General features: G+C 37.0%; 1 protein-coding gene across 2 annotated transcripts in view; it reads left to right on the forward strand.

Moving 5' to 3' along the window:
• Nucleotides 1–25,865, forward strand: part of LOC143031210 (uncharacterized) — a 30,285-nt gene extending 4,420 nt beyond the window's left edge. The window contains exons 1-3 of one of the 2 annotated variants that reach the window (XM_076194773.1): nucleotides 16,476–16,573; nucleotides 18,963–19,055; nucleotides 22,380–25,865. In XM_076194773.1, coding sequence (XP_076050888.1) covers nucleotides 22,402–23,727 — 1,326 coding nt within the window. In that variant the 5' untranslated portion in view covers nucleotides 16,476–16,573; nucleotides 18,963–19,055; nucleotides 22,380–22,401 and the 3' untranslated portion in view covers nucleotides 23,728–25,865. Of the gene's footprint in view, nucleotides 1–16,475; nucleotides 16,574–18,962; nucleotides 19,056–22,379 lie in introns of those variants that run through there. The other variant, XM_076194774.1, reaches the window with a different exon arrangement.
• Nucleotides 25,866–26,163: the final 298 nt, after the last annotated feature.

Here is a 26,163-nt window from a genome sequence, read left to right on the forward strand (position 1 = left end):
CTCGCCTATGAAATGGTTGAAGCTATCATCCCATTCTGGCAGATGGCTAGGATCAAGACGATGACCAGACAGAACTGCATGAAGCTCTTTATGAAACTCCATGACAAACACAGAGCACTGATGAAGAACAAAGGAAGAGCAAGTGACCCTGGAGGAAAGAGGAGTGCATTTGTCATGGAATTGGACAGCCTGTTCTACATAGGAGCTCCAGATGCTGTCCAGGATATAGAGAGCAACAGACTGTTATCCAGGGAGAAGAAAGATGAAGACATCAGGTTCTACCAGGACCAGAGGACTGAGAGGAAAGGTCGCATGTTGGGTCATGACAAGATCTTTGAGACAAGATCCTAGCAATAAGTAGGCCGGACTGAGAGGCAACTGCAGAGGCAAGAACAAGGTAATCATACTTTTAGTAATCATACTTTTGAATATCACAACAAGTTGGAAGTTTTACATGCTTACCACATTGTATTATTTTGCAGTTTTACATGCTTACCACATTGTATTAATTTGCAGCTGCAGCAGAACAAGAGGTAGTTACTCACATGGATGACATTACCTGGGTTGATTCCAGTGACAGTGGCACTAACACAGAGGATACAGATTACCAGCAGCCATTTACCAGGCCAGATGGATTGCTAGGATCTTGTATTCTATGGAGATGCTGATATTTTGTGACCAGCTTGAGTATGATGAAGAGATTGTTGCAAAGCTGGAACGACTCAACACCTTCCTGGCACTGTTCTACTCACCAATGTGGATAATGTCAGCATCTGCTGTGGATGCTCCTGTGAATAATCTTCAACTCATCCAGGACATGTTGAGGTACAAGAGATCAGACCCAGAGGTTACTGAATCAGTTCTTCAGAAGATGGAAAATCACAAGTGGTACTTGACACAGGAGGCCGTGCCATTCAGCAGCAGGGGGCTGAATGACAACCAGAATCAGGACATTGCTGCTCAGCTGCATGCCACTCAGAACCCAGACAGCTTCAGAAGGGGGAAAACCTGTGTTTCAGAAGGTGACAGCCAAAACCACACTAGTATATCTCATTGGTCCAGAATCCCATCTTCTGTTAGACATCCTCAGCATTGGACCTGACTGGCTCCTGGGTGAAGTTGAGTCAAAGCCAGAGACGGAGGACTGCAAGAAAGCCATGGAATATGTTAGAAACCTCAGAGTAGTGAATGACATCACTGAGCTTGGAGTTAAGATGATGAGTGATTTTGCAGATGTCATCTCCACGATCCTAAGGAGAGGGAATATCTCGTCCATGCTGTGGAATACAACAGATGGTGCTTTGAAAGCTTTAAGAAGCAAACACTTAACAAATGACTGTGTAACATCATTTTGATACATATAATCATGATTATTTTGGTAGTTTCAATTGATGGTTTGACTTGTTGCGAAATTACTTTCCGCTTTTTATGATATATGTCAAATGTATGGAAATTTGTTATTTTTCTGCAAATTTCATAAAAAACATACCATTTTTGGACAGTGTTAATCGGATTGTACATGTTCAAAAGAGCATAAAAAATTCTTTAATCTGATAACTATTTTGTTGCTCTATCTTGCTCCATGCTAAAACCATGTCTCCAGGTTAGTAGGAAAAAGTCCAAATATTCAACAAGTTCGTATCTATTAAAAATCACTGGGAAATTTAATCAATTCTTTTGATATATGTAGAGTAGGTTCTGCTCATTCATTTGGTACCTAACTTGTAGCTCTATCCTGGATAGATGAAAAATTATACCACAAAATATGCTTAGAAATCCCTTTTGATAAGATAGCAAAAATGATTCAGCCTCCATGTGGCAATGCTTCCATACATCCTAGGTAAAAATGGATGTGATTTTTTACTTTTCCTGGTCAAAAAGCATGGGAAAAAGTACAATAAAATGTAATAATATGAAAAGTTGTTTTTTGAACATATCTGATGTAGGGTGGGTATATACTTTGACTCGCTCTTATTTGGAGTAAAGGATTTTTTGGTATGTATGTGTGTGTGTTTACCTAATTGTAATATACAGGGAGGAACACTTGTTGGGTCCCATCTCATACTCTCCAATTTTATCATGCTTAGCCTCAAGTTCATGTACAGTTCCAACTTACTATATATCTTTGATTTCCAATTATCATATTTAGATTTTAATTCATGTATTATTTGAGCTAGAGTTATATCACCATCCTTCTTAGCTATTCCAAGTACTTATGCATCTATATGGAAAAAATATTCCTTCACATCTTTTAGACTTGCATTCTTTCTTAATTTATTCCAATGACTTCTTAAAACCCTCTCATCCTTAATTAAGATAGATCTTCTGTCAATGCAATATATCCCCTTTAGTGACCTAAATACTATAACCATATCACCTCTCTCGTTGATCTTTCATAGTTGGCAGCTCCAGATCTTTAAGTCTTGCCTCATATGGTTTATCTACCAAGCTGGGGTCCAGTTGGGTTGCTGCCCTTTGTATTCTCTCAATCTTGCTTATATTTTTCTCCCTGTCTGGGGGACCATACTAAATGCATATCCCAGTCTTAGATGTTTCAGGGTTTTGATGATTTTTTTCATCATCTCTTCATCCATTTAGTGAAAAGCCACTGTTGACATGTCTGTCAGGTAACAGGCTGTCTTTGGGTTCATCTCCCAAGGAATGATTTAAGGATGGTCTTTTGCTGCTATTACTTATATTTTTTGGTACTGAATTTCACTTCTCATTCTTGGCTCCATGCAAAAGTAATATCTAGATCTTCTTGCAATAGTCTACACTCCTTGTTATTCACACTTCTTAAGATTTTTGTCATGTCGTCGACATAGACAAGAAACATTATTGGGGCAAGCACTGAATCTTGTGGAACTTCTTGGATATCAGGATATTTTTTGAAGAAACCAATTAGGGAAATTCATGAATATTGTCAACAGTGAAAGGAATGGGAAACCTTTTAATACCTTTATAACTTCAATGTGAATGCATATGTGTTAAAGATTAATGAGAAGAAAAATCATGAAAATAACTGGTTTAATTAAGACTGATATAGCTATAGAAGGAATGTACATGGCTTTGTTTACATTGAAGACAAAAAGAACCAAAGGAGCACAGGAAAACTACAAATAAGTTAGAAAGTATTACTAAAGAACCCAATGTAAAGGAGAAACTTTGAAACAGGGAGTCACTGACAAGTGCTAAGATGAACCAAACTGTTCTTTGGATTTATCAATGGTAACTTGAGGCAGAGTGAAAGAATTTCCAAACTAATGGTGAATGAAGTTTTTGAGGAAGCATCAGGTCAGGCTAAAATAATGCATAAACATTTCTGTCAGTTTTCACTAAGGAGAGTGATGTTGTAGAGAAAGGAGATGTGTACAATAATATTAGGTTAGAGAATATGAAGGTTGATGTGAAGGAAATATTAAAACTTAGAATTACTGATTGTGAACAAAGCCTTAGGGTCTGATGAGACCTCAAACTGAACAATAATAAAAAAAAAAAAAAATCAGGAAATCTGTTTGCAGACAAGATTCAGTCTTATTGTGTGTTCATAAAAGTAGTGCCACAGAATTGAAAGAGGGCCAATTGCCAATCCTTAAGGAAGAATTAGAGACTACCAGCAAGAGAGATCTGATGTAATGAATTGACTGATGGACTGCAGTGATCAGTAGACTGCAGTTTATCCTGAGGAAACTATGTAGTGATGTGTCATAAAAACTCCACAATGACTGTACATAACCATCATATAAAGAGGTAACTGATTGAGCTCTCTTAAAAAAGGTATTCAAAACAAGTTTCTGGGCAAAGAAAAAAGGCAAATGCTGTATTTGATTCCACATATATTTTGTTAAATGGCAGCTGCTATTTCCAGCATATGGAGTTGTTTTCCACTGTACTTAAAGAGAGGATTGGAAAGCAAGTATTTGTCTTTGTGAAACCCGTAATTTAAGTGTTGGCAGTTTTAGCTCCTTAATGGCTTCCCTCTCTGAGCTTTCTTGTGATTATAAGAAAAGCTAAATCTGAATTCTTCATGTGTTCTAGTTCTGTATAAATGTAAGTTGGTTTTAAATGAAAACAATCTAATGATGTGCATTACTGAATGTAATATTGAATTGGCATGACAGTAAGTACATTATGGTTGAACATTTCTCTTTAATAGGCCATATGACTGCTTCTAGTGTTCATCTCAATGACTCCTTATTTAGTAACATTGTGATATAACTTATGATTTAAATGATCGACTAGCCATTGTGAAAAGAGGGGTCATATTCTTATATAGCTGGTTTATATGATCAATTATAAATCACTGATAAGAATCATATCCTCATACAGCCTTTCAAGGTAATTATAGAATAATACTTCTCATCATTAATCTCCATTTAGATGGTTATCTCCATACTAAAAGGAAAAATAGCAGTCCCTATATGAGACATGAAGAATGAACTGTATATTTTTCACTGATCTGCCACAAAGGATGTCTGAAACTGTTAAGCCTCTTCCATGTGATAACACCTATGTAGGAGTCATGAAGCATGGGTGGGTATATGAGGATGCTGGGATCAGCGTCTTACGTTTATTTTGTAGTTGTAGCTGAGTGACCCCAATATTCTGTGAACTGGCCTGATCATATTTTCTGTGGTTATTAATATTCAGAGTGAAAGAGAACGAGTAATACAGCTGTAACTTTATATTCAATAATGTGAGTATTGTGATGTATCATCGTACATCAGGCAGCTGATGCTGCCAATGAGAATTTGACTTGTATTGAAGAGGTTAAGATGTTGTAGTCATGGGAACTATATAGCTGTCATACCAGTATCTTGATACCACGGTAGTATAGCATAAATAACTAAGAAAGCATCACTGATGGATTCATATACCTGTATTTCAATGTTGCACCATGTAGCAGTTAATCAGAAATTTATTGTTTCCTTTCACAATGAGACACAGGGCGTCATGTGTCACTATAACTGCAATGTTCTTCTTTCACACCCTATCAGTAAGCTACTTGTGACAAGAACTTGAAAAAGCCTGCAAACCTTGTAGGGCTGGCTCCATCTTGATGGTTTCTCCCATATGATAGCCTCTTTGACATCACAGAAGGAAACTATCACTTGCCTATCCTATGGTGATCTTGTTTTCTGGCTGTTGTTGCTACTGCCGCCCAGCCCTTGAGCTGAATAGTTGCCCGGTATATCACTATGGCCATGTTCCTCTGAATATTGCTCTAGCTTGCATCTTCATGAAATGTGTCAAAGACTGATGTTACGGTTTCAGCTTTGTATGAGTTATCAAATGATACATTGGACTACTTTACTAGGTGAAACATTAAAAAATGGTATATTCATAGGGTTTCTCTTCTGTACAAGCAAATATGTATTTACCTAGTTGTATTTTGCGGGAAGGGGAGCTATGCTCGTGGTGTCCCACCTTTGTATTTCGCAGTGTCTAGTTTGCTTTTAAACTCATGAATGGTTTTTGTGCATACTATTTCATTATCTAGTTTGTTCCAAGTGTCCACTACTCTATGTGGAATTTTTTTTTCTTCAGTTCTCTTCTGCAGCTATGTTTTTCTATTTTCTTTCCATGTCCTCTTGTGCTTCTCTTGTCCCAGTTTAGTAAGTCCTCTCTATTGAGTATTTCTGTGCCTCTCATGATTCTGTAGATTGTCAGTAGTTCACCTCTCTCTCTTCTTTGCTCCAGCATTGGTAACTCCAGTTTGGCCAATCTGTGCTATTTATAGCAGTATTGCTGTACGAAAGTTGCCGAACACTGTTGGAGCTAACACAATTTCATGTGTTACTTGAGTCTGGAGGGTGGTGGACCAAGTGATTGTTGCCTTACACAGTGAACACCACTTTACTCGTGTATGGGTGAATATGTGCTGCTTATGACTAGATGAGACTGAAGAAGCATAGTATGTCTTTCCTGTATTTACCTAGTTGTATTATACGGGAAGGGGAGCTATGCTCGTGGTGACCTGTTTTTGTATCTCACAAGATCAAGTTTGTTCTTAAATTCTTGTATTGTGTTTGCACACACTATTTCTTCATCCAATTTGTTCCATATATCTATCACTCTGTGTGGGAAGCTGTTCTTTTTCAGGTCTCTTCTGTAGTTATCCTTTTTGAGTTTCATTGCATGTCCTCTTGTTTTTTCTCTGTCCCGCTTTAATAAGTCCTCTCTATCAAGGCATTCTTTTCCTTTCATAATTCTGTAGATGGTTAGTAGGTCTCCTCGTTCTCTTCTTTGTTCCAGGGTCGGCAATTCCAGTGGGTGGTCATGTTTTGTTTGATTTGCTGCTTGTCAAGAAGATAGTGGAGCAGTTCATACCTTGGTAGGACTTTTCTCCCATGTGGGAAAATGCCTTTCTGTGAAAACAGATGAGTTGGTAAGGGCCACATTGCATGTGAAACATAATTTTTCAACAATGAATAGTGCCTGTATCCCTCGGGACAATATAGAACCAAAGAGGTGAAAATATAGAAGATATCTAAGGAGGGCAGTTGAAAGGTGGGATATTAGAAATTGAAAAAGTAATCAGCATTTTTTTTGGTGGAAATTGGACTCTAGTCATAAACAAATGCTGAGTGACCTGGCCCAGAGGGATATCACTAAAGTCCTTTAGATATCAATTGCATAAAACATACAGTCATAGAACAATTATAGGGATTTTCAGATGTGGATGAATATGGTGTTTGAAGTTACTGTAGTTGGAGGAGGCACCACAAATGGTACATGGGTACAGTTGGTCAATATGTGTCATCATTAAATTCCTCTGGACAAAAGCTGATTGGCAAGCTGAACATTTCTAGGGCTTTTGATATATGTGGGCCACAATATGCTGCTTCAGCTTAGCTGATAGAACATTACAGATTGGACATGAGATCTCCCCCCTGTGTGTGACATATATTGTTCTAAGTTGCCAGAATAGGCATAGGTTGGCATGGTAGAACTGACAAATGAAACTTCTCACCTCTGTGTGTGTGTATGATTGTGGCACATGAATAGGTTGGTCTTCCATGTGTCTCTTCAGTGAACCCCTCAGGGCAAAAGCTGCCTGTCACTCCAAACATTTTAAGGATTTTTAACCTGTAGGTAATAATATGCTGCTTCAACATTGCTGACTGTCTGAAGGCAATATCGCACTGTATTTGTAAGGCTTTTCATAAGGAAAATGTGTATTTTTTTTACAATAAAGGTTGCATCACCTTTAGTTTGTTTTCAGTCTCCAAGTCCTTCAGTTTGAATCACTTTGACTCTTTTCTTCTGTTTCATACATCTCCATGCCCTCATACCCAGATCTCAGCCCTAAGCTTTTTTATTATATACACATTTTGCCCCTTAATGAAAAATAGGAACCCGTATGGAGAAAAACAAGTGTTTATTAGTCTCATTTTTGTTGACAGTATACATGCAGCTCATGTTAATGACATACCAATTTTACTTCAGCTATATACAAAATATAGTTGAAAAAAAAAATGAAATGGGCAGATTCAATCAATATGTGCTGAACATCACGTTGATAATGGGCTACTGTCACCTTCATGCTAGGCTTTCTTCACTCATTCTTTCCATATGCCTAAATCATTCCAACTTTCTTTGATCAGCCCAATCTACCAGCTCTTTCTGCCCATACTTTCAGCTCCAATTTCTCTACCCTCATAACCACCACCATACTTCTTAAACACATAATCTTAAAACATGTTTATGTTCTTCCTTTCTGCATTTTCAAATTCCAAGTCTGCTCTATACAGTGCTGTAGGCATGATCATTCTCTCATAGTCTTCTCCTTGTGTTCATCCCCCTAGACATTTCCTCATTTTCCTTACTCTATAGTTCACCTTCATTCCCTGTTACATGTGACTCCAAATATCTAAAGCTCCTCCACTTCCTCCAGATTTTTGCCCTTTCAATTAACCACCAACCCACCAACACTATCACCCCTTGTATATCTTAAGTTTATCACCAGTCTGTTCTCTGACTCTGTGACAAGTGCACAGTCATCTGCAAACAATTTGCTCACTTCCCACTTCCCACTATAATCACACACCAACTCCAAACCTCTGCCTAGAACCCCTCTATGTACTTCATGTATCACACAATCCATATAATGCTGAACCATGGTGACTTTCCAAAATCATGGGACAGCCTCACTTTCAGCTCAAACAGTCACTCTCTCGATTCCTGACTTTACATAAAATCCACCACTTGTGTAAAAATACTTGACTACCTTTAACAGACTGAGAATCCCATATACCTACAACATATTTCATCAAGTCTTTCTCTCACATCTGTCTTCCTTCTGCAAAATCATGAGAGAATGAAACGTTTTATCCTTTGCCAAACACTTCTCGCATGTCTTACTACAAAAATATCCAATAAAAACTGTAAATAATAGATATAGGTAAGGATAATGAAAACAGTAGAATATTAAAAACAGTAAAGAAACCTTGTACGTACAAAAATGGAAACATGAGGGACTCCAAGATCCTTTACTAGTAACTCTTGAGGAAGAGCCAAGTTGAAATTAATTGAGCGGTGTGTTACTCGTCTAATAAAGGATCTTACAGAGTTCTGTGGTTCCTTTCCCCTTGTCTTCCCACAAACACCAAAATAGGGGATAAACTCACATATAGTATTTAGTATTTTACTGTGAATAACCAGTGTCCTTGGGGACACCATCACATCAAAGAAGTTGAGTTGTTGAAGAGGTAAAGGAAGGAGGCAGAACAGAAGGATAGAAGTTAAAAGTGGTCAGTACCCTTTTCAGTGGAGGCTAGTCTCTAATCATGAAAGGAAATTGAGTTATTTGGTCTGTAGGGATATCATTAAAGCCTCTAAAATATACATACAACATCACATCAAAGAAGTTGAGTTATTGAGGAGATAAAGGAGAAGAGGGACGCAGAACAGTAGAATAGAATTTTCAACAAGAACCCACTGTGTTGGATAAGAAGAAATGAAATAGACAATATCCATATATTTCAATCACGGACTATGATACTTTTCAGTGGAATACAGAGTAGTGGAGAAAAATACAAGTCTAATATACAGAGAAAGAGAAGGAATGTGGGCAGGGCTCAAGTGGCGTCTAATGCTTTGTGTGGCAAATCACCCACCTTCACCAAAGATGGTAATAATTTATTGACTGCCCAGGTAGTAATACAGTCTGGTGACCATTGTCCATTTGAGATATTAAAGATAGGAAATTGTTTAATCAAGGAAGATTCTATTATTTTCCTTTTGAAACTGCACTTCATTTCTTCTTGTCCAACACAGTGAATTCTTGTTGAAAAAAATAGGAGAATAGAAGTTAAAAGTAGTCCGTACCCTTTTCAGTGGAGGCTAGTCTAATCATGAAAGGAAATTGAGTTATTTGGTCTGTAGGGATATCATTAAAGCCTCTAAAATATGCATACAACATGCGGTCAGTACCCCATACAGAGTATACATGTGACTAAACCTCCCCTTCTTAATGTAATTACTTTTGTTATTGCATGAATGTATGGAGGTGGATGCATTTATCTGGCAGCAGCCTAAGTAGAGGAAAGTGCCACCTTGCACAAAAAAGAGTTAATCAAATAAGTGTCAGAAGCACTCTGTCTTGCTACATCGCTTCTCTCCCAGGGCAGTGGGCGAGATTCAGGGATGACCTCTCATCCATGAGGAGCTAAGATGGGAGGGGGGAAAGATCTTGGTATATAGAATAGAAATAAGTGTAAGAAAGAACATAAGAACATAACATAAGAATAAAGGAGACTGCAAGAGACCATAAGGCCTACACTAGGCAGTTCTGTATCCATCACCACCTGTCATCCCCATCCATAAAGTTGTCTAATCGTTTCTTAAAACAACTGATAGTTTCAGCGCTTGCTACATGGTTACTAAGTATTCCATTTGTCGACCACCCTATTAGTAAACCAAATCTTGCCTATTTCCTTCTTAAATCCAAATTAGTCCAGTTTAGATCCATTACCGCGAGTCCTACCATGTTTTAATATGATGACCTTGTTTGCATCACCCTTGTTGAAGCCTTTGATCCACTTGAACACCTTTATTAGATCACCCCGCACTCTGCGTCTTTCCAGAGAGTGTAAGTTAAGGTGTCTAAGCTTTTCTTTGTAAGGCAAATTTCTGAGTCCATTTATCATTTTGGTCATTCTCTGTACTGATTCTAGTGAATTGATGTCCATTCTGTGGGACGGAGACCTAAATTGTACCGCATAGTCAAGAATGGGTTTAACTATCGCTAGATAGAGTTTGATAATTACTTCTGCACTTCTATTCGTTACCGTCCTAGCAATGAAACCTAATGCTCTGTTAGCTTTATTCCTGGTGCTAATGCACTGTTTCCTGGTTTTAAGGTCCGGACTCATTAGAACTCCCAAGTCTCGCACTCAGTTTTCTCTAAAAGCGTGTTATCTAAACTGTATCTATTTTCGGAGTTGTGTAGCCCTACGTTTAACACGCTACATTTAGAGATATTGAAGTTCATTTGCCATTTCACCGACCATGTGAACAATTTGTTAAGATCATCCTGTAGAATCTCTGCGTCGTCTCCTGACCTAATTTGGTGTCGTCCTTAAACTTACTGATATCACTATTTATCCCATTGTCAAAGTCGTTTATGTACATAATGAACAAGGTACCCAAAAACCGAGCCCTGGGGAACCCCACTAGTAACATTGCCCCTCATAGATTTTATTCCATTTATGGTAACCTGCTGTTTTCTGTTACTAATCCAAGCTCTAATCCATTCTAAAACTTTTCTTCCTATACCATGGGCTTTGATTTTATTTAGTAGTCTCTGGTGTGGCACCTTGTCGAACGCTTTGCTAAAGTCAAGGTAAATAACATCGTAATTATAATTGTTATCTGACGCCTTATATACTTTAGTGTAAAAGGATAGAAGATTAGTCACACATGACTTACCCTTGGAGAAACCATGCTGTGAATCACGAATTAAATTATGTCTTTCGATGTGTTCTCTGAATCTTTTACTATTATTGATTCAAACATTTTATCCTATAACCGATGTCAAACTGATTGGCCTGTAGTTGCATATGGACGATCTATCTCCCTTCTTAAAAACAGGAACAACGTTTGCCTGCCTCTAAGCAGTAGGCACAAAACCAGTGTCTACCGATTTATTAAATATTTCAGTTAACTGGTGGCAGATTTCAAATTTACACTCCTTAAGCATTCTCGGAAAAAAATTCGTCTGGACCCGGGGATTTTGTAGCTTTAAGTCTTTCAATCTGCTTGACTACTACTTTACTAAGGCTGACGTATTTCTACCTGGTGAAAGAACAAATATAAAAGGGATTGGCAATACTATTGGATTATGTACTGGTCTTGATTTAAAGTTTTATCATTTAGACAGGTGCACACAATAATTCCTCATATTCCGAGTTGTTGCCCTATTCTAACACAAACATTTAATTTATTGGCGAAGGAAAAAGTATGTGTATCATCAGGCGCGGTTGATAGAGTGCTGGACTGCCAGTACGTAGGTGCGGCAGTACCTGGTTCGAATCCTGCCCAGGGCCGAAATCATTTCGGTGTCGCTGCGCTTCGGGTCGTTACTCCGACTCTCGTGGGCGGGGAGTTGGGTGTGTGTGTGTGTGCAAGGTCATAGTATTACCCATAGATCGGTCATACGAGCTCTGAGCTCTCTTCCGGGAGGGAAATAGCTGTCGATCACGAGTCCAACACGTGATCCAAAGACCAAGGTGAATACATATTGCCCAGATATATTGCATTAACAGTATTTGCTGTAATAACATTTCTGTGCAAATTTGCACAACCATACATTGTTTTTTGTTTTTGTTTTTTTAATATAAGTTGTGTCATAATAAGGCGCCCTTGTGCATCATTATGTGATACATATTGTTCAGATACATTGCGTTAGGAACATTTGTTGTAATAATATTTCTGTGCACATTTTCAGTCATACACCTTTGTTTTGTGCATTTTTTTTTAATAGCTCACCAGGTGACTCAGAATGCCTTCTTGCCCGCAACGCAGTTTACGTTATAGTTTAGTTCATAAACGAATGCATGTAATCTTAATAACAACACATGAAATAACGGTGATCGCGCGTCGTCGTACTGAAAGAGCCTTGTGACTGCGTGGGGATGGGGGGTATTTTGGCTTTTGTTCGAACCCTGGCCGCGGCTGAGAAGTTAGAAAGGAAATCCACTTTAAGCCATGACCCTTGACCGCCGGCCACCACGCAGCTTCGTCCAAGTATCGTCACAACAGCATTCCGTAGACACAGTCGTCTGCGTTCGAGTATGTTCAGAAACTGCAAAACACAATTAAAAAAAACTTGACATAGGATTATAATATAAACTATATGTAAAGCCACCAGTTCCTATAGTGACTATGTTTACTGGTCGGAGAATGGGAGAATAGTTTCAAGGAAAATATTATTCTTGCCAGCAAGCGCGTGTTTAGTTCTTTGTAAACAGACGAAACGTTTTGCTGAAAGGTAAAAATACGATGAGATAGTCCAGGGAAAGTATGGAATAATGTTTAGTGTCGGATTGAAATACAAAAAACAAATGTGAATACTTGATACAAGAATAGATATTTGTCAATAGTCAAAATGAGATTAATGATAAAAAGGACGACAAGATTTTTAGTCGTTAACGAAGTCTCATCAAAACAAAAACAGATACATATCTTAAGTTGTTCCAAATATTGTTATTTTAGTGTGTAATAAATTTGGGTTACATATAACCTCGTGTGATATATTAGACCACTTCCAAGTACCTCTGGCGTAGTATGAACATCTACTGTATACTTGTTATAGCCCCGCATTGTAATAAAAACAAATTGAGCTCATCTGACAACCAAATAAAAAGTGGAAATTCTTGGTATACTCGAATTACACATCCTACTCTGAAAACTCGTCAAATTCAGGATGTTAGTAATATATAATGCTAGTATCGTGGACTTGCATTCGATAAACAGTGCGTCACGACGACATCCGTTGACAACAGAGACGCTTCTTGTCGTAATGGATTAGCGCCAAATCTTGGATTTGACCGTGTCGAAATTATTTTCGAGTTAAATTCACGTGGCGTGGTTATTGTATTGCAAATATTATTAAAATACACAACGCATTAATTATGTCATTTATTTTTATCTGAATATGACGATAGTTTTTACTTCGTACATGAAGTGAATCTGGCCCAATTTAGATCACCAGCCGCAGTTGGTCTGTATTGACATTCATGTGATCTGAATAATATAAACATATGGAACGGCCATGACAGCATTTCTCTTTATGCGGATCTTTTAAAACAATTTCCATGTCTCAGAGAACCCTTACATAAATAATTGCCCAAATACTGCCCTTTTTATATCAACTTACCCATACGTTAAGCTGAGCACCGTACATTTTCTTGATGCATAAGGAAAAATATTAACAAGGCGTGAAATATAAAAAAAATAACACGTCCATTTCTCAAAGTTGCGTTTTCAATATATTATTACCCTTCCCGAGGGTCGGGGAAATCACAACGTATCCCGGGCAAGAGAGATATATGTTTTTTGTTTTGTTTTTATGGCACGCCTTCGCTATAACGCTCTGCATCATTCGCATTTTTTTTTACCTGATACATATTTATTTTACAAAGGCTACACTAGAAACACACCACATGCAATGTATGAAAATCCACGACATCATCAATGAGCCTGAGCAAAATAAAGCTTGAATGAGTGAGGTCAGGATCTAGATTCCATACTCGCTAGTAGGTGACGTCACGGGGTCATATGCAAGGATGTTTACATCATTAGTTCCTGTGCAAGATGGCAGTGTTTTTACCAGTAAAGATTTTCCACCTACATGTAGCCTACATGTATTTTAATTGGGCTGCTGTAAATAAGAATAAGTGATTTTCCACATACATGTATTTTACTATTGAGATTTTCCACATACATGTATTTTAATATTATTTTGCTGTAAACAAAAATAAGACCATTTTTATAAAATAAAAAAAATCAAGTCTCTTGCCTTTCCCTAGCAGTTCAAACTTTTTAATATAAAAAACGTCCACCCAGTAATAGTAATATATTTGTATATTATATAATTCATCATTCCACGTGAAAAAATGTTATAAAGTTTTGATATTTTAATTTTCTTCCATAAAAGAAGCTTGAAGTCTAATATTGCATTTTATTTGGGCCTCTGAATATCTTCCGTCACATCGGACTTCGGAAACTTCCGAAAATACCCGACATTTCCCGAAGTGATAACAAAACAAAAACGTGACATCATCTACTAGCGAGTATGGAATCTAGACCTGACCGAATGGGTCGACGCGTTGTAGCAAAATACAAATGCCCTGTTTTTTCGTGACTAATTTATCGACATTTGCTTCTTTCTCTTTCGAAAACCAAAAACTCGTAGAATTATCATATAGACTTATTGCATATAATAAGGCAGCGTTGACAAGTCTGGATTATTGAAATAAATTATAGTGGATCAAAATTGGGTGGTAATGGTGGTGGAGGCTAACCTGATTTTTGTAAATGCAGATGACGATTTTAAGCAGATGTACTCTGTAGCATGAATGCGATGATTTTGAATATAAATTGAAGTATATGTTCTCACTTGATATAGTTTCAAGATATTGTGCAAAAGTATTAATCTTACGTATTTAAGAATTCACCCTCAATAATGTGTTGAATATCCTTCGAGTTATTTTACTGGGTGATTTTTTTTTTTTTTTTTTGTAAACTTGACTACAAATAAACTTGGAAAAATGTTGATGAGAGTGTGGCGAAGAAGGTTGTTGTGCCTGAGGCGACTTGCCCGGGAAGACTTGGGGGAAGAAATGTTGAATAGAAAGTATCATGGTACCAGCGTGTATATCGAATGCTTAAATTAATTCGTAAAGACTAGAAGAGACATAACACGTCGATTTATAATTATTTATTTATCATTTTTTCAATTTAATAAATTAATTCAATTCATTAATAAACTCATTTATGTAGTTGCTTTATTTTATATATCTCAGGAAGTATCACGGCACCAGCGTGTATTTCGAATGGTTAAATTAATTTGTAAAAACTAGGATATTACCCATCGATTTTTTTTTCGATTTGATAAAACAATTCAATTGATGAAGCTGATTTTATTTACTTTGGTCATGGTTCTATGCTTCCAAATATTTTATGTAAATAGAAATGACAACCGTACTTCATAATGTCGTTGTTGTTGTTGTTGTTTTCGTTCCGTTTATTTGTTTATTTCTAATTCCACTCTTATCCTCAAACTGAACTGGGTAGCTCTCGTAGATGAATGACGTAATCGAATTCGTGATTCTCAGGATTGTCTTGCGTCTAGTGGAATTTTCCGACGAGTGAATTCAACGACGTGCTCCTATTTATGTATCTATTTATTAATATACTAATTTGTGTAGTTGTTTTAATTTATATATACGATTATGTACTTATATATTCATTTATTTATGGACTTTATTCAAATATTTGTTTATTAACTTGTACTATTAGTCCGTCAAGTAATATACACAATTCAAAGTTCAAACCAGGTATAGCTTTGAATTGTCGAAGTCGTCAGTATTGTGCAATAAACCATGGTCGTATTTAAACAAATACTGAAATTATCGTATCAGGAAGAAGGGGATTTTTTTTTTTTCGTTTACCTTGGAGAATTAGAGGCCATCTAGAATAGCAATAAACAATAAGTTTCAAAGCGACGTTCATATAGGCACAACATGCGATCCACTAATATACCACTCACTGCTGCTTGTCAGAAATTTGAATTGCCACAATGTACTCAGAACCTGGATATGCCTTCATTCGTGAATAAAAATAAATCCATTTGAAAACTAGTTTGAGATTTTTGAGTCATGTTTTGATATACCAAGGGTTGAGAATTTACGAGTCGATTCCATTGAACTGGAGGACAAGACATTAGATTTGCACTTAAAACAACTGATCTATGAACAAATTCGCTTGGAACTGTACGAGTCGTTTAATCGCATACCATAAACTGCTAGCAAAACACTCGCAATGACTGTGCCTCTGATATACTTTTGTCATTTTGCAAATTCAAAATTAATTTGTTCCAGTTTAGAAATAATATTTGACATCACCTCCAGATTGAATTAATTAATTAATTCATATAGATACAATACAGACTATGCTTTTATTTTTCACCGTTCATTTCGATATATTTTAGATGCTTACTTCCCGTTTGATAGTTCAAAGTTACACGAGAATTCTAGCAATAATGAAAATGTGGACTGTTTTGCATGTGGGATGGGAAAACAACACAGAATGTATTATTTTCTGAAGCCGAAGAATATGTTCATGTAAATGCAATCACTGGAATTACACTTAACACATCAGCTGCTTCGGGTTATTCTTTTTAGACGAAATGTCTTATTTTTAACGTGAGAGGAAAGATTCTCGACAAATCCTCGAATTATTTAAAAAAAAATCAGATTTCGCGCCTCGATTTTCCCAACGATCCAAATAGAAACATTGGGCGCCATGTTGACTATATAGGCATTGGATGACTATTGTCCATGTATGGGTAAGATTATTCCTCTGCATCGGAGAATACTAATCGAACTTAGCATACTGATGACAGAAAACTAGTTGATATTTATAACAAGCTACCTGACTTTATGTCCAGTTGTAATAAGATTAAACTATGAGTAACGATTTGTAGATGTCAATAAACGTCAACAATTGACGTATCCCCTGTCCCTCCCCCTCAGCGGATCATACAAATAGTCTTATATTAGTTTGTGCTCAGAGGTTGTCATTCTGAGGTTCTTTTGGTATGATTTTATACATTTACGATTATATTGTCACGGATGTTTGTACTAGATGCAGCACAAATACCTTTCCCTTTGTTTACCTTGCGTGATTAGGATGATGATAACCTAACCCTGTTTGAAATATACCTGGATTGGAATGTAATCCTCTATACGACTTATAGAATACATAAAGTTGAGGGCTGAAATTATAGGTAATAAAATTTGCAGCCAGCAAATTGCAATATCACATATATAACTGCTTTAGATATGTAAAGGTCTTGTTGAATGTCATTAGGAGCTCTTGCCCCTAATTCAGAGCTTTAGTGTGATACTGCTATTTACCTAAGCCTCCCCTCAACACCACTTCCAACACACACGCACATTAAAATTCAAAATTAGACCTGGAAGTTAATTTTAACATGGAAATCCAGTGAATATTCCCACCCATTTTTATTATATGAATTGAAAATTATCTAGGTCTAATTGAATGGAAGTAACTGGGCGTAAAATTGAAATTTTGTGAGAAGGGTATGTGCGTTTAGTTTTATTCTTTGATTATGTTGTGCGAAACCAATTTTCAGTACAATCTTCATTGCAATATTAGGTGCTTTAGGAGGAATTTACACAAAATAAATTTACATTTAAAGTTGTGGTAAACATTTCCTTGCATAATAATTCATGGTAAACTTTTAAGATAATCCCACATTAATGTATTTACTGAGTTGTATCTTATGGGAAGGAGAGCTATGCTCATAGTGTCCCACCGTATTTGTGCGAATGCAAATTCAAAATTACATTTAGGTGACAAGCTTGATTCAGGTATAATGGTATTTGTGGTCTATGCATGAACTAAAAAGTATTCTCTTAACAGGTAAACATATTATATATGACACACAGGAAACCCACAGTCGGAGAAAATAAACTTCAAATAAAGAAGAATTCTATATTTCGGCTATCAACTGTAGCCCTCTTCAGGAAAGTTTATTTTCTCTGGCTGTGGGTTTCCTGTGTGTCATTTACAAATGTGCTACTACATTTCTGTTTAGATATTATATATGTTTAACCAACATGTTGTACAGTAACTAGTTTCTTTTTGGTGTACAATGTATCAGTCTCTATTATTTTTTGTGTACTGATCCTACATGTATACATATAGTGGAAATAGCGGTAACTCTTCAGAAAGCAAGCAAAAAAATAATATTCCCAGAGACTACAAGAAAAATGATAACACCAAATATACACTAAAGATATCCACTTTTCAAAAAAAGAAGGTGAGAAAAAGCTAGACAAAATACATGACTTTAGATAATACATATACATAGAGGAAATAGCCGTAACTCTTTAGAAAGCGAGCAAAAAAATAAAAGAAAAAAGCATATTCCAAGGGTCTACAGGAAAAATGATAACTCCAAATATACACTAGAGAGAGCCACTAAAAAAAAATAATAATAGATAGATAAATAAATAAATAAAATAAATTGTCGGGAAAAGATCTAGGCAGAATGTATGACTGGAGACAAATGTAGAAAGTGAACTTCAACACCAAAAAATGCAAAATAATGGAAATGGGCTTGAGAAGTCTTCAATGAAGTGAAACATTTTCAAGAGTGAGGGATCGACAGCAGGGACCTAAAAGTACACGTCCCTTAAAATGAACATCGGAGAGAATGATCTCCGTACTAGTCATCTTCAAAATCTGTGAACACCTTAATCTCCATCTGAGGGTGCAGCTGGCATTCAGTCTCTTTTTAGAAATTATACTTTCCTGCTTGCTTTCTCTTGTATTGTCCAGTGTTCTTATATACGCCACCCGTTGGTCAGTAGTTGAGGTAAATTGATCTATTCTGTGGTGTCTTTGTATTGAAGATTCAGTTGCAACAAAAAAACAACAAATTGATTTGAATAGCATTGAATGTATCAATGTTTAGTCTGTAGTTTTATCGCTTATGTTCATTATGTTGAGGGATTGCTTTCCTAGAGCCAGCAAAAATAGTGACAGCAAAGTGATATGTTTCATTGTTAGATATTTCTTCATTGTAACTGCTCACCATTTACCCATTCTGTCTTCTGCTGAAGGGAAGGATTAGTCAAGCTGGAGATTTGATGCCTCCAGACTGTACCAATCTGCATCTGAGGGAGATAATTTTGTTTTCATTTCAGATGGCAGGGCTTGGAGATGTAAACATGTGACAAGAATGCCTTGTGCTTTGGGATCCGTGCCTGACCGCCTCTGTAGCAGCTGGGTTTTCCGAGGTAATTTTCCACGGAGATAGACTTTAGCCTTTTTGTATGTACTTCTATCCTTGGCGAGAAATGGTTGAATGTCTTCAGGTTTACTTGAAGTGATCTGTTTTCAAATCTTTTATTGACAAACATCTTTGAACACTTTAGGCTTTTGTCACAAATAACTAAGTCTGCTAGCTATCTAGCTGACATATCACACCATGTCTTATGTTTCAGGAAGCATTCTACTTAGTAAAAGTGTCGCCTTTGAAACATGTCATTCACCTTACATATCAGACTTGACTGTAAAAAGAAATTAAAAATTTTGAGAACAGTAGCAAGCACAGGTTTTGTTAGGAGGCAGCACTAATCACGTGACCATGGGTCTATGGTATGATACCCTACAGATAATGAAAACAGACATTCTACAAATAATAGAAATATTTAAGATTAATAACTAACTTCTAAAATAGTGCCAATCGAACATCAATGCTAAGAAACCAAAATCCTTCTTGTAGCTCAGTGGTTTTCAACCAGGTGGAGGAGAATCTATGGTATGTTGTGGAAAAGAACAGTAAACATTTGATCAAACTGATTTATACATATACTTCCAGAATATGGAATGTAAATCCACACATTCATGACTGTAACATACATTCTAGGATGAATTCAAATATCAGACTGTGCATTTAATATTGTATTCCATGTTATTGGTTAGAGATACATGCCACTGCCTAAAATGTTCAGGAGACATTAAAAAAAAAAATGAGAATCACTGCCTTAGACTAATACATGAAAATGATAGGAACAGTTCTACACAAGAATCCTAAACCCCACCCAACCCTTTCACCATATCACAAGCACAACCAACTGAGGATCTGATAAAATGGGATGATAGAAATACAAGAGGACACAGAAAGAAAATCAAGAAAGACAGCTATAGAAGAGATCTGAAAAAGAACAGCTTTCCTCACAGAGTAATAGACATTTGGAACAAGTTAGATGAGAAAGTGGTGTGTGCCAAAACAATACATGAATTTAAAAACAGTTTAGATAAAATGAGATATGAAGACGGGACCCCACAAGCATAGTTCCCCTTCCTGTAAAATACAACTAGGTAAATACAATTTGAGGCTAGGTATGATGAATTGGAAACTAGGAGATGGAACCTAGTGAGCGTTACTTCATTCCTGTACATACAATTAGGTAAATACAGTAAGTCATGTACTAATCATATTCGTACAACAATCAGCCATTTGTACCTCATACCATATTCATACAAAAACATACACACTTAAATCACAAAATCAGCTCTTCTAAATTGATTCCCTTAATCCATACTGTACTTGAATCCCCCAACCATCAATCCAGCTGAGACAAGCAAAAAACCTTACTGGCATGACAACATTCAGGCCACCGCCCAGAACTGAAATAATACCAACACAGAATATGGCTGGCCAAAGACTCAAATTGTCCCATATCCAATTACCATACAGAAGGCAAAGAGCTCCTCATCCTACACTGCCCCACTTTTATGCTACTCAGAGAATAACGCAATACTCCCCAAGTGACTTGTGGGACAATTACGTGGCCACTGTTCGTTACCTTGAAGCCATTGGTCACAAGAGACATGGAGGAACAGGTTGACTATGGTGACCTCTCCTCAGCAGAATTAGATTGTATTTAATCAAAATTAAATATATTGAATTCATCACAATCATTTTGTAAGATTATTTTTCTTCTTTTTGTAACTGCCGTTGCATTTAACCCTTCTGTTCTTTACACTCCCAGGGTGGTGGATAGGAGTGTAATGGGTGGGAGTAGGTTCATGAATTTGACTTGGCCACCTCACTAGTAAGGGGAAGAAATCCTGCTGTATAGATAAATCTTTACATGACAATCTTACACTGGCTATATCAGAATTTATATATATATATATATATAGAGGTGAAGCTTGGCAGGAGAATCTCTCTAAGGCAAATTCTATCTAAAATGATGGCAAAGGAGTGAATAATTAATTTTTTTGTGAGCTCTCAAACTTTCAAGAAGTAGATTTCTGGTACGGGGAGAGGGAATGAATCAAATTTAACCTGTTTCATTTAGTGTATGATTGCCAGTACACTTGCCAATGCATACCAGCCTGTCTCTCCAACTAGCACAAGTTCTTAGTTTAAAGTATATTCAATATTTGTTATGCATTTAACTTCATTGGTTTTTACTTTATTTTCTAATCTTCTAATCTTCAGACCTTGTTCTACTTAATATGAACATGCATGTTACTGAATTTTTTTTTTTTTTTTTTTTTTTTTTTTTTTGTATTTCTCCAACCCACCTCCCATCCATCAGCCTCTTTTCTTCACTTTCTCTTCCCAAGAATTTCATCCAGTTCTTTAATCCTAATGCCCTTCAACCCTTTTGGCCCAGATTCTTTTCTCATGGATAAAAGAATAGTTTCTTGTTTATCTCCCTGTGGACAAAAATCCTATCATTTCAGTAGCTTATACTCCTGAAATACATCCCTCACTTCTTTCTCCTTATAACTTCAACTCTCTTCTCCATTCTCAGCACCTTAACATATTTTCCCTCTGTATCAATTTTTTTTAAGCACATGATATTTATTTTGTGTTTCCTCATCTATTCGTTTCCATTTCCCTCCTCCAACAGACTTTCTGTCAGTGTGATAAACTTTTCTGACATAATTTGCCTTAGTCCTATTTCTGATTGAGTCATTTCATCCCCATGTATGGGGATTGATTGCATGAGTTTTATGTAACCAGCATAGGACTTATGTGACATCCTTGTAGATCAGTCATACAGTATTTTTTTTATGATTGGTGACTAATCTCCCTTCTTAAATCTCCCCTTTATTTCTTCTATGGCCTTTTGGCATAGTATTGCTCCCAAAGGGAAGGATGCTAGTTATGTGTTAAGTACAGTTCAGTCTTTGATGCAAAAATTCAATTTCTTGTCGACATATGACATCTCTTTGTTGTGTGCTTTTTACCAATGAAGTTTTCTTTGTCTCCAACTATTTTCTATTTCCTTCCTTCTCTGGAGGGTTGGCCATAATCTCTATTATCTCTTCAGTATCTAGCTGAATTGCCATACTCTAAACAGAATTATTTGTTTAGGCTATGGCAAATTAAAATGCCACATGATATTGTGATCGCAACTCCTAGTTATTTGTTTCCTCCTTTTGAATATCCTGAACATGAAATTAGTATTTGAAGGTATATGTTTATTAAACTTCATTGTGTGCAATATTTTATTGACCACAGTTTAAAACATAAGCAAGATGAACAAAGCAGGCTTGAACGATAATGACATAATATTTTCCTCCTTATGTTATTTCAGTTTGAGGGCAAAGGTCGTGATAATGTCATCAGACAAATTCAAGATTCCTAAGAAGGAAGAAGTAGAAGAGAGGAGTAAGTCTGATGCAGAAAGAACTACACTGTCTGGAGCATCTTACGAGTGCCAGCACTGTGATGCTGTCCACCTGAGATGTCACCGGAGTGTGCACGTTCGAGAAAAATCCTACAAATGTACTCGCTGCAGTGCCGAGTATTCGCGCCTGAGGAACTTGGAGCTTCACAGTCGTAAACACTCGAAGGAGCGGCCACATAAGTGCTCGCACTGTAAAGCCGCTTTCTATCTTAGCGAGTCATTAAAGGTGCATATTAGAACACACATCGGGGAAAAGATTCACAAGTGTACTTTTTGTGACGCGGCATTTTCCCGAGTAGGCACTCTCAGGAACCACATTAGAACGCACACCGGAGAACGCCCTCACAAGTGTACATTCTGTAGTGCTGAGTTCTCCCACATAGGCACCTTAAAGGACCACATGGGCACCCACACTGGAATTAAGCCACACAAATGTACATTCTGCGACGCTGCTTTTTCGTTAGCCGGCTCCCTTCGCTACCACATACGGACCCACACGGGAGAGAAGCCGCACAAATGTACGCTTTGTGATGCTGCGTTCTCCAGAACAGGAACGTTGAAGCAGCACATGCGCACTCATACAGGCGAGAAGCCGTTCAAGTGTATGCTCTGTGACTCGGCCTTCTCCTGCACTGGCTCACTCAACCGACACATGATGACCCACACGGGAGAAAAGCCGCACAAATGTACGGTTTGCGACGCCGCCTTCTCCTACACGGGACATCTCAAGCTGCACTTTCGTACGCATACAGGCGAGAAGCCGTACAAATGTAATGTGTGCGTGGCCGCCTTCACGCAGGCCTGTAAACTCAAGCAGCATATTCGCACGCACACGGGCGAAAAGCCGCACAAATGCACGTTTTGCAATGCGGCCTTTGCGCAGGCGGGCAATCTCAAGCAGCACATTCGTACGCACACGGGTGAAAAGCCGCACAAGTGCGCCATTTGCCGCGTGGCCTTTGCCCAGGCCAGCCATCTCAAGAGCCACATCCGGACTCACACAGGAGAAAAGCCGTATAGTTGTCCGACATGTTGTGCCAGGTTCAGCCGAGCCAATCAACTTGTGAAACATTGTGCTGTGCATTCCACCACTTCAGAGGTAGTACAACAAACTCAAACTCATTTGTATGATGAACACAGTGTGGTGACAACAGGGAAAGGTAGTGAGTCAGAAACAAACCAAAATTCATCTATTTCAGGTATGGTAGCTGAGGTTAAAATTGAGGAGCATGATTTGGATGAAGAATGGGGCTAGAGTAGTTGTGATGAAGCAAATGAACTGGTGAAACTACTTGTAATGAAGTGGGGTAGCTAATAAGGGTGATGGTCTAAGTATCTGTGATGCTTTTAGTCAGAGTAATAATGCATGTATGATATACTATGAAAATCAAAGAAAGTGAAATGTTAACTTTGTGTAATACTATGATATTAGAATAGTGATTTTTTTAATATATGTAGAATATTGCTATATATATATATATATATGAAATATATGTTATGATTATATAAATTTATAGAAACATGATGTTAGGTACCTCAGTGGGTTATGACACCAGAGGTCCAACACCCTGGATATATTGTGGTCATGCCTATGTGCTATCAATGCTTAACGGTACGAATTTGTGAGGCAATTTGGCAGAGTGGATGTAAATTCTCTGTTGTTTTGCCCAGCCTGTATTGGTATGTCTTTGTTGTGTAGTGGCTATAGCTACGTCTGCTTAGGTCACCCCCTATTCCTTTAATCTTAGTTTTATATTTATGAACTGGTGGTGGGGGATGGTCAAGAATCTTGTCAGGTTATCAGCTAGCTAGGGCTCTATATTTGAGATTTTTTTTTTTTTTTTTTTTTTTTTTTTTTAGATGGTGTTGTGTATTGTACTGTAACAGTGTATGGGGATCTGTTGCACTATATTAGTGTGTGGTCTCGTGTGTAGCATGGTGGATGTTGTGGGTTTTATTTGGTAGATGCTCGGAGTTGTGTGCTGTACATTTGCTCTTTGTGTAGATGCAAAACTATTCTCCATATGTAGGTGATTTATGGGTTTTGGTACACATATCAGGTCCTCTCTCTTATTCTCAAATTATTATGTAAAGTTTGTGGGGATAATAATGGGCACATAATCTTGTAATAGGGTTGGAGCCATTCTCCATGTTATGTTGGATCCAAAGTTTCTAGAAAGGTATATATGGAGGAGAGACGTCTTCTTGGTGTGGTGTGGAACCTAGTTATAGTACAGTGAGTCCTCCATATACAGTAATTCTTTATCCGGTAAATTCACAGTTACGGTATTTGGTAATTACTACCCTCGATTCTATTTACGGTAAGAAAAATTCACAGGTACGGCGTCCACTCGTGTTTTGTTTACACTGTACCGTAGTGCCACCGCGCTGTGCGGCCACCACAACAATTAGTCTCTTCCTGGGTTCGGTTTACGGTAATTTCAATTTGTGGTAAGGTTTTCAGGAACATATATGTACTGTATAATGAGGACTCACTGTATCTGAGGTTGTAACTGTGTTCATAGGTTCCCATCTCTGTCTCTTGTCAAACTTTGCCTTACATTTGTTTATGTTGTTGGCCTGGATTATATATTCATCAATCTTTTTCCACAAGTTTGTGTATCTGTTTGGAAAGCTGTACAACCTAACATCTTTTAAGCAATTTTTTTTTCCTATTTTCTTTTTCTTTTTTTCAATTTTATACTACCGCACCATAACATGTTGTTAGTCTCATTATACCATCAAGTAATCCTCACTTTTTTTTTTTTCATCACTTCTCTATTTATTTCTTAGATGTGAGAAGTCCTAATATTTTCAGTCTTTCCCCATATGGATTATCATTCAGGTTTAGAACCATCTTGGTTGCTGTCCCTTCTATCTATTTATTTTTTAATATGTGTGTGTGTATGTGGCTGCGTACCGAATTGGAGTATACAGGTCCTGTCAACTCTCCAATTTTTTCATGTGTAACCTCATATTATTTGTTTGTTGTTATTTCTATGTTTATTATGATTATCATTTAGCTGTCCATTTATTATTATTTACTACTTACCTGTTTTTTTATTATTTAACTTTACGTATTAATTATTTATTTTATTGATTATTATTTATATTATTGTTTATGTTTATCAATATAATTCTTTTTTTTTTGCATACAACCTAGTTATGGACCAAAAGGTCTCCTGTCGGCATGCTCCTCCTTTGCAATCCTTTATATTCATTGTGTGTGTGTGGTGATCACACCACTGTTGCATATTCCACTTTGGGACAACTCAGACTTTCATTCCCCCCACCCCCTCATATCCTCATCCATACAATGAAATGCCACTCTTGTATTCATTAGCAACTTACAAGTGTTTCCTGATATATATCTATATATATATATGTATATATATATATTGAGACATTGTGACAGATTGAGAAAGGTGGATGGAAAGCCACGGGTCTGGATACAATTCTTGAAACAGGACAGGAATAAAATTCAAGAATCAAGATCCAGATCTGTTACTCACCCTTTCCACCTTTCTCATATATATATATATATATATATATGTATATATATATATATATATATATGTATATATATATATATATATATTGGAAATTGGTATGTTATAACACATGTAAAAGTTGACTATAAACCCACTCTCGGAGAGTATATATATATTGCTGGTAACCACAAAGGAATCTG

This window comes from Oratosquilla oratoria, chromosome 12 (assembly GCF_046742065.1).
Source record: "Oratosquilla oratoria isolate Oo_2021 chromosome 12, ASM4674206v1, whole genome shotgun sequence".
Lineage (NCBI taxonomy): Eukaryota > Metazoa > Arthropoda > Malacostraca > Stomatopoda > Squillidae > Oratosquilla > Oratosquilla oratoria.